Source organism: Polypterus senegalus, chromosome 1 (assembly GCF_016835505.1).
Source record: "Polypterus senegalus isolate Bchr_013 chromosome 1, ASM1683550v1, whole genome shotgun sequence".
NCBI lineage: Eukaryota > Metazoa > Chordata > Cladistia > Polypteriformes > Polypteridae > Polypterus > Polypterus senegalus.
The window spans coordinates 313,346,727-313,363,764 of record NC_053154.1 but is presented as its reverse complement, the minus strand read 5'-3'; the positions used below and the strand labels follow the sequence as shown (position 1 = coordinate 313,363,764).

The 17,038-nt window shown below is 42.1% G+C and overlaps 1 protein-coding gene and 1 pseudogene across 1 annotated transcript in view; one reads left to right on the top strand and one right to left on the bottom strand.

Annotated features, from left to right (window-relative positions):
- LOC120516581 (broad substrate specificity ATP-binding cassette transporter ABCG2-like) overlaps positions 1-14,423 on the top strand; it is a 113,130-nt gene extending 98,707 nt beyond the window's left edge. Inside the window, exons 12-15 of the mRNA XM_039738389.1 lie at positions 1,306-1,460; positions 5,533-5,622; positions 5,783-5,892; positions 14,276-14,423. Of these exons, the coding sequence (XP_039594323.1) occupies positions 1,306-1,460; positions 5,533-5,622; positions 5,783-5,892; positions 14,276-14,423 (503 nt within the window). The remainder of the gene's footprint in view (positions 1-1,305; positions 1,461-5,532; positions 5,623-5,782; positions 5,893-14,275) is intronic.
- Positions 2,189-3,140, bottom strand: LOC120515351 (annotated as a pseudogene).
- Positions 14,424-17,038: the final 2,615 nt, after the last annotated feature.

The window sequence follows — 17,038 nt, the reverse complement described above, 5'->3', positions numbered from 1 at the left end:
TTATATTTGATTCCGTAAGACGCGGGGAGCCAGTGAAGACGGAGCAGGATGGGTGTGATGTGCTCGCTGCTGCTGGTTCGAGTCAGGACTCTTGCAGCAGAGTTTTGAATCAACTGGAGCTGTGGTATAAGATTAGAAGGGGCACCTGCCAGCAGCGAGTTACAATAATCGATGTGGGATGTGATAAAAGCAGGGAGAAGTTTCTCAGCATTAGAGAAGGAGAGGAAGGAGCGAACACGGGATATGTTACGGAGGTGAAAGTAAGAAAGTTTCTTAATGTGATTTATGTGGGCGGAATAAGAGAGGGAGGAATCAAAAATGACACCAAGATTCTTTGCAGTAGAGGCAGGTCTGATGAGATCACCGCCAAGATGGACTGGGAAGGAGCTCATTTTATTAAGTTGCACTTTAGTCCCAATTTGCAGTTCAGTTTTGTTGCAGTTTAATTTTAAAGAGTTCTGCTCCATCCAGGTTTTAATTTCACTGAGGCAGGTTGTGAGCTGAGAAAGCTCTGATGAAGTTCCACTTTTAACACTGAAATAGAGTTGAGTATCATCAGCCCTGTGTTGGCTGGGATTGGCTCCAGCAGACCCTTGTGACCCTGTAGTTAGGATATAGCGGGTTGGATAATGGATGGATGGAGATAATATTGAAGTATTGTCTGCTATGATTTAGCTCCTTTTTAACAATTTCCTGACCTTTTTATGGATCTTTTATGGAAACTTCTTTTTTACAATAAAGGTTTTCACTTGTGCTGCATCTGATTCTACAGATACATTGTACATTTTGATGTAGGGCATCGTAATGTGGCTCTTGTATTTTTCATTACCTTAATTAAGGATCAGTCATCTGAGATTGAATTAAATGTACTTAAGTTAGTTTGTATTGGGGGCGGCACGGTGGCACAGTGGGTAGCACTGCTGCCTCGCAGTAAGGAGTCCTGGGTTTGCTTCCCGGGTCCTCCCTGTCAGAATCAGATGTGTGGGTTTCCTCCCACAGTCCAAAAACATGCCGGTTAGGTGCATTGATGATCCTAAACTGTCCCTAGTGTGTGCTTGGTGTGTGGGTGTGTGTGTTTGTGCCCTGCGGTGGGCTGGCACCCTGCCCGGGGTTTGTTTCCTGCCTTGCGCCCTGTGTTGGCTGGGATTGGCTCCAGCAGACCCCCGTGACCCAGTAGGATATAGCGGGTTGGATAATGGATGGATGGGTGTTAATGTACCTTGATAAGCTAATTTTAAAGAAATTTCTAGGACTTACCCCACATCTGACTGATTTTTCTTTACAATTTTGTTTTTTGTCACACAGGCTTTCAAAACGATATTTGGAAATTTTTCTTCTTCATGCTGACCTTAATCATATTGGCCTACACAGCTACATCTCTGGCCCTCGCGATCAGTGCCGGAGTGGACATGGTGGCTATTGCCAACCTGCTCATAGCTTTTTGCTTAATTTTCATGAATGTGAGTATAGCTGCCATTTCCATGTTGTCAGAATGAGGAGTGTAAGGTAAGATGGAAACTCCAGGGGTGAACCTCACCAAGAAACGGGGCTGCCTGTATGAGAAGAAATGATGTACAATATAGGGAATAAGATTAGAGCACGTGTCTTAGTTCAGGAAATCCCCTAGTGGATCAATTACTGTTCACAACCAGACAGTGCACACAAGTGATCAAAAACATTGATGGGATGCCAACTTATTTTGAGCCCTAAGTGTAGGAAATGGTACAGGACAGCCTTGTAGTGGAACATGTTCCATATTAATTGGCATGCTCAGTAAAGAATTTCAGTGTACTCTGTACTCGTGATAATAGTAACTATATGAACCTACAAGATAGTCTGAAATACTGTTAGATGGATTAGTAGATCTGCCGCTGAGACAGTTACATGGGTATGGGATGAGAGAGTTCTAAATCTAACAAAATTAAAATTAAAGTAAATAAAGTAATGTACCTATAGAAAAGACAACAATGAGAAATAAAATCTAAAGCTTGAATCAAGGAGGTTAGGCTAGTTATTTAAAGGGGGGATGCTTATATTACATAAATACAAATTACCGTTTTTACTCGTGTACCACGTGCCCTCGTGTAAGACACGCACCCTAATTTTTACAAAGAAAATCAAAAATCGTTTTGCCCGTGTACGACGCGCGTTGTGATTGTATAGGAAGCGTTTATTTTTTTATTTTTTTTATTTAGAACATCTGTATTTTATTGAAGTTTAATACACCGATATCCATAGTGATCTGCACAAAGGTGGAAATGAGACTCCACATGCTATTCCAGGTACAATATATTTTGTTTAATAAGAGTGATCAAGACAAAGCATAGCAAATAACTACACAAGCAATATATCAACCATTAAATGGGGACAGACACCAGTAATAAAGGTGCACACACCCAAGGCACTACTTGGGGAAAGTAGTCTAACTTGAACGAGAGCCAAGGGTATGCTTGCCAAACCATTCTGGGGTGCACCCATATGCCGCAGGTTGGTAACCCAGTCCCCTAGCTCCTTAATTGACTTCGCCTGTTCCTCCAAATAGTGGGTTTCTATGAAATCACACATATGAGGATCACTGTGCTCAGATGCCACTTTATGGAGGTCCAGCAAAGACTGATTTACATTTTTTTTCCAGCTGTAGAGAACATTCCAATGCTTCCAATGCATTACCCCATTCATCTCTCTCTGGTTTCCATATATCCTGAAGAAATATACGACCACCACGTTCATTTTGCAGTCTCATCAATTTCTCAGCATGTTCACGCTCTTCATGGGACTGATGTTTAAAAAACTTTGCAAAGTTCTTTAAGGCTACATCATCTCTATCAAAGTAATAAGCCATTGACAGATAGACATAGGAGGCGTACAACTCCAGGTTGATCTGTCGGTTGATAGCCGCCTCACAGTCCTGGTGGTAGTTTTGTCTGACTTGGGAACTCATGATTAGTTAACTGAAGAAATAATGACCTTTGAGGAACCAAAATGATTTTTTTCAACAAGGTTCTTGAAAGATATCTTTGTTAAGATTTGCCAAAATAGTTCCTCTTTCCTCGTTAAAAAAAAAAAAAACAGGCACTTTAACAAAACTATAGAAGAGAATAATGAATATTCTAAGAAATAAGGGCTTAAGCTTTGAGTTCCATTCAATCACTGTTGAAGCAGGAACTGCTGAAGCTTCACCCTTTAAATAAACAGCACAAACAATTCTGTTACCTCGGCTGCTATTGCTAGACTATGTCGCTACCCGATTTGCGCATGCAGGCGTATTGAAAGCCTAACATCTATAGGAAGCGTTTAGAGAGAGAGAGAGAGCGCGAGTGAGCGAGCCCAAGCAGAAGAAGTAAACATTACAGAATTACATTTCCTCGTGTATGATGCGCAACTGATTTTCTAACGCTAATTCTCAGGGAAATAATGTGTGCGTGGTATACGCGTAAATACCGTATAACTAGATAGATAGATAGATAGATAGATAGGAAAGGCACTATATGATAGATAGATAGATAGATAGATAGATAGATAGATAGATAGATAGATAGAAAGGCACTATATAATAGATAGATAGATAGATAGATAGATAGATAGATAGATAGATAGATAGATAGATAGATAGATAGATAGATAGATAGATAGATAGATAGATAGATACTTTATTAATCCCAAGGGGAAATTCACATACTGATAAAAAACAATATTAAATTAAAGAGTGATAACAATGCAGTGCAAGTTAAAAAAATGCAAGGTGGAGAGTGCAATGCAGGTAAAACAGACAATAACTTTGTATAATGTTAACATTTACCCCCCGGGTGGAACTGAAGAGTCACATAGTGTGGTGGAGGAACGATCTCCTCAGTCTGTCAGTGGAGCAGGATGGTGACAGCAGTCTGTCTCTGAAGCTGCTCCTCTGTCTGGAGATGATCCTGTTCAGTGGATGCAGTGGATTCTCCATGACTGACAGGAGTCTGCTCAGCGCCCATCGCTCTGCCACGGATGTCAAACTATCCAGCTCCGTGCCTACAATAAAGCCTGCCTTCCTCACCAGTTTGTCCAGGCGTGAGGCGTCCCTCTTCTTTATTCTGCCTCCCCGGCACACCACCGCGTAGAAGAGGGCGCTCTCCACATCCGTCTCATAGAACATCTGCAGCATCTTATTGCAGATGTTGAAGGACGCCAGCTTTCTAAGGAAGTATAGTCGGCTCTGCCTTCTCTTGCACAGGGCATCAGTATTGTCAGTCCAGTCCAATTTATCATCCAGCTGCACTCCCAGGTATTGATAGGTCTGCACCCTCTGCACAGTCACCTCTGATGATCACTAAACCAGTAACGGCAGACTGCATGATAACGTGCAGTGAATCCACTTGACTTGATCATTCCTCGTTTTCATCCTCTTTCTCTGTATGTTTATCATTCGTTTGCTCAGAGGTTGATGCGCTTGCTGTTTCCTGAGCAGCTCTTCTTTTCTCCACCCTAGCAGCCCACTTCTTCTCTTCTTCCGTAGGCATCTTTTCGCGTTAAGGCTGATTAAGTCAGCATTTGTGTTGCAATTGCTTAGTGCGTTTTTCTTCATTTTTCACTTAAGCTGGCATTTAATCTTCAATCTGCCTCAAGAATGATTTAAGATATGAAGAGGTAGGGGAAGTGATGGCGAAGGTGGTAGGGAATGAGAACGGCGCCCGTACGCGTGCACCGCCCTGCTCCTCCCTGCCAAGAGTTGATTCTACATTAAAATACAATAAAAATAAAACGAGGAATAACCTTGGATGTCAATCATCACCCCGAAAGCATATAGCAGATGTCACCAAATGTGTACCAAATTTCAGGTCAATAGTTTAAACGGCTTGCGAGCGACGGGTGATTTAATATCCCGGACAGACAAACAGACAGCCACGGTAGCGTATTATATAAAAAGATGGACGACACGCATCTAGGGTTTGCCTGGATGCACAAGTGAAACTTAACTTCTCACCTCCTATAACCATCTTTCTTTGTCTCTCTCTAATATTTAATTCCTGACTGTAAGTCGCAGGAGCATTACCCAGAAGTGACCATTTTTATAGCTTGTCCTCGGATTAGTTCAACGATTGGAGATGCCATACAAGGCCCTGAAGTTGACCCCTCTGATGATCCCAAATTCCACTGTAACTCTGAAGCTTACCTTGCATTAAAACTGCTGGCTGACCTGTAATATAAGCAAAACTTTAAAGATCTATTACAAGCCACTAGGTGGCAGCAGATATATCCATTAGGTAGTCCTGCCAATCTCCGGTGGCATGAGTACTAAACTGGTGCCATGAGAGAATGTGTAAATCATGCAGGGCTGTCTGTAAGCTTGGTTGCTTTACTTAACTGCTTTCTGTGTGCCAGAAGGTGGCCATTTTAACAGTCAGTCTTTACTGCAGTGTATCAAGTGATGCCCTGAAAGGCCCTGAAGCTGACCCAGCAGAGGTCCCACCGATGGTCCCAAATTCCACTGCAAGGAGGAGGCTTACTGCAGCTTGTGGTCATGTGACACTTATTCTCCTTTTCCTGCAGATGTTTTCTGGTCTCCTGGTGAATCTTCCTTCTGTCATGAGCTGGCTCAGTTGGCTAAAACATTTAAGTATTTCACGCTATGGACTAACGGTAAATGAAGAGATTTTAATTTTGGTTATGAGAGGTTTTAATCTCATCTCATCTTCCCATCTGCTTTTCCTGGCGAGGCTCATGGTGGGTTTTAAATATTTTATCATACATTTCCTTTGAATCTTATGTTTGATTGTTTTTATTTTTTTTACTTTCTCAGGCTCTGCAAATCAATGAGTTCAGAGGACTGGTCTTTTGTCAAAACACTAATCGATCATATGAAAATGCCATGGCTAACTGCTCCTGGAGCACTTTCCAGTTTGGAGGAATGTATGTATTCCACCCAACAGTATTGTCCATCTATTATCCAACCCGCTATATCCTAACTACAGGGTCACGGGGTCTGCTGGAGCCAATCCCAGCCAACACAGGGTGCAAGGCAAGAAACAAACCCTGGGCAGGGCGCCAGCCCACTGCAGGGCACACATACACACACACACCAAGCACACACTAGGGCAGCGGTTCTCAAACTGTGGGGGGGCACTGAAGCTCTACAAGGGGGGTGGGGTCAAATAAATGAACAATACAGTACATCAAAATTAATTTTTTACATTTTTATTTCAAATTTAAATATGCAAGCATATAATCACAACGAATGCATTATAACTAAAATTAAAATAAACTATTTCTAAGGCATAGATCTAATGACTAATATATGCTTTATTTAAAGTACACAGCCTGTCCAGGTTTGGTTTGATAGTCGAGATATCGAGACACTCTGAGCTCCTTTTCTATTTGAAGTTTGGTTCTATGACAAGCGGCGCTGCTGCTGCTCCTTTTATAGTCGCGTATTTTCAATCCAGAAAGTTCGAGACGTATCGGTGTCTGTCGCCAACATTCGGGTAACAGTAGATCAGGTGATAATGCGGCGCGATTGGAAGCGTATATTGCCAAATTGAGTTAAATAATTTACTGCGCATTGGGTTATTTTAATGGTACAACTAACAGCGGTATAATATTTGTCAGACGAAAATACGTTCATCTCGCGCAGATTGACTTCATCTGTGTCCTTGTTTATGAGATTTTTAAAAATTAAAACATATTTAATCGTTTCTTTAAAAAAAAATAATTAAATAACAATAAATAATTTTTTATTTGTTTTTGGGATTAGAATTACTACCAAAAACCACAAAAGGCGTTTTAACAGTTATTAAAGCACTTAAAAAAACAAAAATTGCAAATAGCCGAACACATGCAAATCTTATGGAAGTAAAAATGATAGGATACCGCGACATCGCACGAGTATCATACCTTTGTTAGTTGTATCATGGGTTATTTTCATCTATCTTATATTATGCAGGGGGCGCAGAAATATTCCAGGTAGAAAAACGGGTGCACGAAATACGAAAGTTTGAGACCCGCTGCACTAGGGACAATTTAGGATCGCCAATGCACCTGACCTGCATGTCTTTGGACTGTGGGAAGAAAGCCACACAGACACGGGGAGAACATGCAAACTCCACGCAGGAAGCACCCGGGAAGCGAACCCGGGTCTCCTAACAGTATTGTGAACCTGTTTATTCCATTCCAGCCTGTCTCAATTGCAACACATGCAAGGCTGGAATCAACACTGGATGAGATGCCAGTCCTGTCATGGGGTACACAGGTAGACGTATGCATACCGGGCCAATATGGAGTCACCAATAAACCTAAAGAGGACATGTAGAAATAGACAAAGTCAAAACTGGTAAGAGAAGATTTAGTACGCAGTCTAGGATGTGAGGCAAAAACAATAAGTCGAGAATCATAGCAATAATAACATAAGCCAAAAATAGATAATAGAGCCAATGCATTGAAAAGAGTTTAAAGCTACTGAATCTTTTAATGCTGAAACTAAAATGCCAGGTATAAGGTTGTATCCACAAACTGTAGTGATGTACGCGCCATACTTCCTGTTTATGAGTCATTGTGCTGATGTCGCCTAGCAACCTGTGGACGGCGCCCATAACAAAAATAAGATGCCATCACAGGAGAATGCCTTTCCTTTTAAACAGTCTTAAGAATTCAAAAACCATTGTAACAACCAAATTCCTCTGAAACTCCCCCATGATGAAGTTTCAGTTATAGTCAGCAACAAAGAAGAAGCTTTAAAAACTAAAATAAGAATCAGATCATATATATACAGTGTTTATATATAAAAACATTAATGAGCCAAATCATTATATTCACCTACTTAATATGTTGTTGCTCCTGTGTGTGCCCACTAAAGCATGGACTCTGCAAGACCTATGAAGGCATCCTGTGATATGTGGCACCAGGAGGTTAGCAGCAGATCCACTAATTCCTTTAAGTTGCAAGGTGGTGCTCCTGTGGAATGGATTTGTTGTTTCAAAACATCTCACAGATCCTCTGTTGGATTGAGATCTGGGGAATTTGAAGGCAAGGACACCACCTTAAATTCATCATGATGATCCTCAGGGCACATTTTCCTGCTGCAAGATGCTTCTTCCATCTTCTAGAAATGCCATGAGGAGATGAAGCTGGTCTGCAACAATGTTTAGGAGGGTAGTATGTGTCAAATTAACATCTGCATGAATGCACAGTTGCAGGGTTTTCCAGGAGAACATTCCTCAAATTGTCATACTCACTTTACTGGCATGTCTTCTTCTCACAATGTATCTTGGTGCAACCTCTTCCCCAGACATATGACCCCCATGTACCTCTCCTCGGGTGAGCCATTGTAGGCGCTTTCAACAGTGGACAGGAGATAGCCTGGGCACACTGGCTGGCCTGCGGCTACACAGTCCCAAACACAGCAAAATATTTAAGTATATTTGATGCACTGTGTGTCGTGATACATTACTCCCAAAACCATTGTGACCACTAGGGGCTGTTGCAGCACCCCATACCTTATAGACACAAGTCCCAGGTTCAAATTGAAGTGTTGTTATGCAATATATCTTACACAAAGGTTCTGAGAAACTCATACAGTGCAATGCAATTCCTCTTCGTCTCTTTTTCTGTCTCCTTCCACTCTTCTAAGTGACCTTTGTCCTTCTTTCACCCAACTCCAACTCCTCTGGATGAGATTGAATGGGTTCCTGTATGTTAGACTCAGGAGTAATTGTTGTGCTAGGGCATAGCGTGATGGAAGCACTTCTGGGTCAATTGCAAGTCTCATAAAGTAAGGATGATGAATCCCTGTAGCCCCCTTTGGTAGCACCACCAAAACCTGAGAAGGCTGTCCTACTGAACAAAACAGTTCCCAGTTTGCCTTGTGGGTGTTACATGGGGAACATGTAATCCTGCCAGGTTGTCTCTCTTTGTCCTTCTACTACTCTGGCCTCCTGGCCATGTATTGTTCCTTGGTCCAACCCTGCCAGGATGCCAGTGTACCCACTGCCATGGTGGCATCTTCTGGCTGAGGAAGGAGAATCTTCACTCAGTTTCATGTGCTATCGTAGGACTGCCCTCCCATCCAGTTAAGGAACCTTGCCCCAACCCAGGTGTGATGCCCGCTCTTGTGTACCACCCATAACACCAACATTAACATTTTCTGTGATTTGTGCCATAATAGCTATTCTGTCTTTTTCTTCCCAGACAAAATAATCTTTTTTGATCTCTCACATTGATGTGTCGTGGCCACCCAACATCTTGCTGGCTATTGGTGTTTTCTCTGTCCTTGGACTACTGTTGATAGGTACTCACCATGGCTGACCATGACCACTCCATATACCTTGCCATTTTGGAAATGTTCTGACCTAGCTGACATTTGACAAATGAGAGGAGAACCTTCAGTCTGTCAGTCTTGTTAGTTTAGCTAATAGCAGTCCCGATATCTCCTGCAAATTCTTCTTAAAGCTTTTCAGAGTTTTTGCTTCAACTAATGTTGGCTCATATAAAAGTCACTTAGGTCTTTACACCTGTCCTTATGTTTGCATTCAAATGTTGGCTACAAGTTCCTACTGTCAGCTTACCATCTAATAGTGGCAAACAGGTGAACTGAATCACATGGATTACAGTGTTACAGTGGAACATACCAAGGGGTGGAATATATTAGGCAGCAAGTGAACGAACAGTCAGTTCTTCAAGGTGTTGGAAGCAGGAAAAATCGGCAAATGTAGGGATCTAAGTGACTTTGACAAGGACCAAATTGTGATGGCTAGATGACTGGGTCAGAGCATCTCCAAAACAGCAGGCCCTGTGGGGTGTTCTCAGTATGCAGTGGTTAGTACCTACTAAAAGTGGTCCAAGAAAAGACAACCAGTGACCAAGTCATGAGTGCCCAAGGCTCAGTGACACATGCTAGCCCATCTGGTCTGATCCCACATGTAGAGTTACTGCAGCAGAAATTGCTGAAAAACATAATACTGGACATGAGAAAATGGTGACAGAAAACACAGCTCATCGCAGCTTGGGGCTGCAGACTGGTCATAGTGCCAGTGCTGACCACTGTCCCCGGCCAAAAGTGACTACTATTGGCACGTGAGTGTTAGAACTAGACCATGGAGCAATGGAAGAAAGTGTCCTGGTCTCATAAAACAAGTGGACGGCCAGTTGCGTCTGCATCATTTACCTGGATGTGATGTTCTGGGCAGTGATCTGCTGGAAAAGCTTGGGTCCTGGCATTCATGTGGATGTTACTTTAACATGTACCACCTACGTAAAAATTGTTGCAGACTACATATAATCTTTCCTTGCAACAGTATTCCATGATGCCAGTGGCCTCTTTCAGTAGGATAATGCGCCCTGCCACACAAAAAATTGTTCGGGAATGGTTTGAGGAACAAGATGTTGACTTGGACCCAAATTCCCTAGACCTCAGTCTGATTATGCATTTGTGGCATGTGCTATTAAAACAAGTCTGATCGATGGAGACCCCATCTTGCAACTTACAGGACTTAAAGGATCTGCTGCTGACATCCTGGTGACAAATACCACAAGACACTTTCAGAGGTCTTCTTGGGGTCATGTCTCAATGGGTCAGAGCTGTTTTTGGCAGCAGGCGGGAGACATACACAAAATTAGGCAGGTGGTCTTAAAGCTGTGGCTGATTGGAGTGCATGTTTACATGTTTATACAGTGTATATATATATATATATATATATATATATATATATATATATATATATATAAACTGCTCAAAACTGCTCAAAAAAAATTAAAGGAACACTTGTTAATCCGAGTATAACATCAAGTCAATGAACCTTCTGGGCTATTGATCTGGTCAGTTAAGTAGCAGAGGGGCTTGTTAATAAGTTTCAGCTGCTTTGGTGTTCATGAAATTAACAACAGGTGCACTAGAGGGGCAACAATGAGACGACCCCCAAAACAGGAAAGAACAGGTTTAACAGGTGGAGGCCACTGACATTTTTCCCTTCTCATCTGTTCTGTCACTCGTTTTTCATTTGACGACAGTCAGTGTCACTACTGGTAGCATGAGGCAGTAACTGGGACCCTACAGAGCTGGCACAGGTAGTCCAACTTCTCCAGGATGGCTCATCAGTACGTGGAATTGCCAGAAGGTTTGCTGTGTCTCCCAGCACAGTCTCAAGGGCATGGAAGAGATTCCAGGAGACAGGCACTTACTCTAGGAGAGCTGGACAGGGCCCCTCGTAGAAGGTCCTTAACTCATCAGCAGGACCCACCGGTATCTGCTTCTTTGGGCAAGGAGGAACAGGATGAGCACTGTCAGAGCCTACAAAATGACATCCAGCAGTCCGTCCACTGGTGTGAAAGTCTCTGACCAAACAATCAGAAACAGATCTCATAAGGGTGGCCTGAGGGCCCGATGTCCTCTAGTGGGCTTTGTGCTCACTGCCTGGTACTGTGGAGTTCGATTGGCATTTGCAATAGAAAACTAGAATTGGCAGGTCCACCACTGGCACCCTGTGCTTTTCACAGATGAGAACAGGTTCACCCTGAGCACTTGTGACAGACGTAAAAGGGTCTGGAGAAGCCGTGGAGAATGTTATGCTGCCTGTAACATCGATCAGTATGACCGGTTTGGTGGTGGGTCAGTGACGGCCTGGGGAGGCATATCCATGGAGGTTTGCACAGACCTCTACAGGCTACACAACTGCACCTTGACTGCCATTAGGTATCGGGATGAAATCCTTGGACCCATTGTCAGACCCTATGCTGGTGCACGACAATGTCCAGCCTCATGGGGCGAGAGGATGTAGGCAGTTCCTGAAGGATGAAGGAAATTATGTCATTGACTGGCCCCCACGCTCACCCGCCTGACCTCAATCCGATAGAACACCTCTGGTTGGGACATTATATTTTGGTCCATCCAATGCCGCCAGGTTGCAGCTCAGCCTGTCCAGGAGCTCAGTGATGCCCTGGTCCAGATCTGGGAGGAGATCTCTCAGGACATCATCCGTCGTCTCATTAGGACGTTGTCAGGCATGCATACAAGCACAATGAAATTTCAGCAAAATGGACTTGCCTGCCTGCCGCATCATTTTCTGCCTTTGATTTTTGGAGTGTCTTTGAATTCAGCCCTCTGTAGGTTGATCATTTTCATTTCCTTCAAACGCTGTGCCATCCTTTCGTTCCTATCACATCACCATATCAGTCCATATCATTAGAGATAGCCAGCAGGATTTTTTCCCATTGAGGTCTGAGTTTTTAAAGTGTTACTTCAATTTTTCTGAGCAGTTTATTAGTATATGTTTGAACTTTTTACATATTTAATTTTGCCTGTGTTTGTTTTAACATATATTTGTACAAGGTTGAAATCATATGAGATAATTGCAGTCAGAACCCTGATTTATTCTTTAAGCAGAGCTCTCCTTTGACTGCAATAGGTGTGGGATCATGGGTGTGATCCAAGATCACATTCTGGATGAACTCTACCCAAGTGGAGAGACCTTGGTTACATATCCAGTGATACCTTGGTATACAGTACGTCCGCTTTGGAATGAGTCCAACTTGGTATATGCCCTGTTTGGACGCGAAAAATTTTGCTTGGTATACAACCTTTGTTTGGAATACGACTTGCATGGTAGAACACCATGCGCTACCTTTGTATACTTCTCTTGAGACAAAGCCACGGCTGCCCACGAGCGTCAGTACGCCAGTTGCTAGCATTCAGTGAGCAACCTGCGCTATAACTCGCTGTGAATTTTCACGTGATTTTGTGTTTATTCGCGTAAATTTGAATTGATTGTTGAAAAGTATGATGGTGGCATGCGTATCTGGGACTTGGCTGCTGCATACCGTATGCCAAGAACGACGGTATCTATGATTGTGGAAAAACAAAGACGTTATTAAAAAGTAAAGTGAGGTTAAATTTTCATTTATTTCATCTAGTTGCTTTTGTATTTATGTATTTTAGTATTAAGCAGTGTTTAAATTATTTTATACAACCCCATCAATGTATAATATGCCAATAACAATAGGATGTTTTTTCATGGGAATGGATTAATCATTTTCCCTTTATTTCTTAAGGGAAATTATTTGTTTAGTATACGTCCTGTTTGGTACAAGTCCAAGGATCTGGACCGGATTAAGGACGTTATACCGAGGTACATACAAGTAGATAGATAGATAGATAGATAGATAGATAGATAGATAGATAGATAGATAGATAGATAGATAGATAGATAGATAGATAGATAGATATGTGAAAGGCACTATATGATAGATAGATAGATAGATAGATAGATATGTGAAAGGCACTATATGATAGATAGATAGATAGATAGATAGATAGATAGATAGATAGATACTTTATTAATCCCAAGGGGAAATTCATATAATCCAGCAGCAGTATACTGATACAAAGAAACAATATTAAATTAAATAGTAATAAAAATGAAAAAAAAATTAAAATAAAATTAATGTTAGCATTTACTCCCCCGGGTGGAATTGAAGTGTCGCATAGTGTGGCGGAGGAACAATCTCCTCAGTCTGTCAGTGGAGCAGGATGGTAACAGCAGTCTGTCACTGAAGCTATTCCTCTGTCTGGAGATGATCCTGTTCAGTGGATGCAGTGGATTCTTCATGATTGACAGGAGTTTGTTTAGTGCCCGTCGCTCTGCCACAGATGTTAAACTGTCCAACTTTACTCCTACAATAGAGCCTGCCTTCTTAACAAGTTTGTCCAGGCGTGAGGCGTCTTTCATCTTTATGCTGCCACCCCAGCACACCACCGCGTAGAATTAGAATGTAGAATTAGCCCCAGATTGAATGATATTGGGGGATAATTTCCAAAATCTAACCAACTAAAATATTCAGTGAGTAAGAGCTCAGTTAGAATGAAATCCAGCAGTTGTTTACATTTCCCAGAGATTCAGTTATTGCCTCCATTACAGATGTTTCAGGAGATTCTTCCACCTTAATTGAAGGTTAAGTGTCTGTGTGTTTGTCTGGTTGGTAAAAGGTGTTGCATCACAAACATTTTTAGTAATGGAATGACAAATGTGTTGCATTTTAACAGACTGTGTATCACAAACATTAACACTGCTTTTATGAATCCCATACCAAATGGCGTATAATAGACACATGAATTAGATAGATTACTTAGATTTGTCAGGTAGCACAGCTTGTTTTATTGGAGAGCACAGCTGACAATTTTTGCCTATGTTGTCCCTTACAAACTTTAATCATAGCTACCCACACAAAGTCTTCCTTTACAGGAAAAGGCTGCCTTGTGCCTCGGCAGACAATCTGAAGCAGTTGATGAGTGTCTCTTTGTGTTTTGCAGGTGCTATGGGGAAGTTTACCTCTGCGGACAGGGCATTGGCTATGATGATTGGGCCATGTGGCAAAACATTTTGGCTTTGGCCTGCATGATCCCCATTTTTTTGACCATTGCGTATCTCAGGCTGCACTTCATGAAGAAGTTCACCTAAAGCTGATGTGATGGTTGGTTACTGGCAAATTTAAAAGCCTGAGCTGGTTAAGTCTGCTGCAATCGAAGGCTTGAACTGAATGTGGAGGCCCTTTGTGGAAGCTTCTGCAAAATGTTATGGATGCTTATTTAGGAACTGACACAGTAGGGCATGTAACAGATGGAATGATTGCCAGAAATGAAGTGAAATCTAACATTTATGTTTCATATTATATGTGTTGTGGTGGCCTGGCCAGGATGCCTATGAAGTGGAGACCGGGTGAGAGAACAAACAAAGGACAGTACCTCCCTCGGGCCGCTAGATGGCAGTCCCCCTGGGTAGCAGGGGTGCCCAGGATTCCCACAGGGCACCATGGGACTTGGAGTTTGGGACAGCCCTGTTGAGCCTTATTGTGTCACCTGGGAGTGCTTCTGATTTCGCTAATGAACCACCTGGAGTCCACCCAGGTGTAACATAAAAGGAGCCGCCTGCCTTCATTCCAGGAGCCAGAGTTGGGTAGAAGAGGACGAAGCTTGCCAGGAGGAGTTGTGGCAGAAAGAGAAAGAAAGAAAGAAAGAAAAAGTGTGCTGTGTTCTTGTGCTTGAACTGTGCTGTGTGGGTGGTAAAGGGAGAAAGTGTTTCCCACGAAAAAAAAAATTAAAAAGTGTGTGCTAAACTTGTGTGCTGTGTCTGTCAGGTTTTGTCAGCTGAAGCACCCTGAAGCGTATATACGGTGCCCTCCAAATGTTTGGGACAAGACCCATTTTTCCTGGATTTAACCCTCTGCTGCACAGTTTAACGTTACAAATGAAACAATTCAGCTGTGATTAAAGTACACATTGCAGAATTTCATTTAAGAAGATTTGCATACTGTACATTTCAGTCACAGCATTAATATTTGGACACAGCAATGGCAGGTCTATTAGAGCCATTATATTTAGAACTTTGTCACATATCCTTCTTTTCATCGACATCAGCAGGTGCTGAGCATCTTCTCTGGTGATATTCCATGAAGTCTGTAATGCAGCCATCTTCAGCTCCTGCTTGTGTTGGGGGGCTTAGTCCCTTATGTTCTCTCTCTTCAGCATATGGAAGGCTTGCTCAATTGGATTTAAATTAGGTGACTGGCTTGGCTATTCAAGAATTGTCCATTTTTTTAGTTTTGATAAACTCCTGTGTTGTCTTAGCAGTATGTTTGGATCACTAGTTTTGCCCATGCTCAATACATTACACAGCAGATTTCCACATGTCCATCAATCACCTTTTGAAAATGGAAAATATTTGGATGGTTTCAAAACACAATATAAAAATATACACAGTCAACTGCAGAAATGTTGGCACCCATCCTGAAAAACTGCAAAAAGTAATCTATAAAAACATACAATGAGTGATATTTTGTGCTGTCACACACATCATACGCATGGGAGGCAGCTAAAGGGATAATTCCATGTCTGACCAGGGGGTGGCAGTGTGCACTGACCCTTTCTGTCTTTCTTGTGCAGACCAACAACCGAAATTCCGCCTGGGCCCGTTGACATCACTTCCTCTATCTGGTTGTTCCAAGGAAGTTTAGTTGTGGGCTCAGCTCTCCAAAGAGATATTGTTTTTTTAATTTTTTTTCTTTAATTTCAGCAAATATTCAAGTATACAGGAAGGCACACATCATTTTTCAGTGCTTAAACAACTGGGTAATGTCAAGATAGAAGTCATGCTATTTAGACCCAATAACACAAGCGGGACCCCCTGCATCGACCACTCCACTGTGTGCTCAATATGAGAAATCCATGATCACAAATTTAGGTGTGAAAATGGATTCCACTTTAAAACTTGATCGCCATGTGAACGCAGTGGTAAAATCTTGCGGCTGTCAAAAATCAAGCCTGTTTTGTTTAAGCGCAACCTTGAAACAGTGATCCATGCTTTTATAACATCTCATCTAGATTACTGCAATGCGCTTCTTTTTGGAATTAGCCAGGCCTCCATTGCTCGCCTACAGCTGGTACAAAATGCCGCTGCTCGATTTTTAACTGGCACAAGAAAGCATGAGCACGTTACCCCGATTTTGGCTTCCCTTCACTGGCTTCCAATTCGTTTTTGAATCGATTTTAAGATCCTTGTATTTGTTTTTAAATCTTTTAATGGTTGTGCACCACTTTATTTGTCGGAACTGCTGCACCTTTACGTACCGTCTCGCTCTATCAGGTCAGCAGATAAGAGGCTTTTACGTTTTCTAAGACTCGATGCAACCTCCGAGGTGATCGAGCTTTTTCAGTTGCAGCCCCAAAACTCTGGAACGATTTGCCGTTGCACGTTAGGCCGGCTCCTTCGCTAGCTGCCTTTAAATCCTTTTTAAAAACACATTTTTACTCTCTGGCTTTTAACCCAGTATGAGATGTTGGCTATCTGTATACTTTTTATTAAGAATCTCTTCAGTTTTTATGTGTTTATGTTTCATTTACCCTTTGGTTTAGTGTGTCTGATATGTTGGGTTTTTATTGTACAGCACTTTGGTCAGCCTTGATATTGTTTTTAAAGTGCTTTATAAATAAATAAATAAGTAAACTTTTGGATCAAAATTAAGTTTTCCTAATAAGATAATTTGAACCTCATACCCGGGAACAGACAGACGTGGAGGC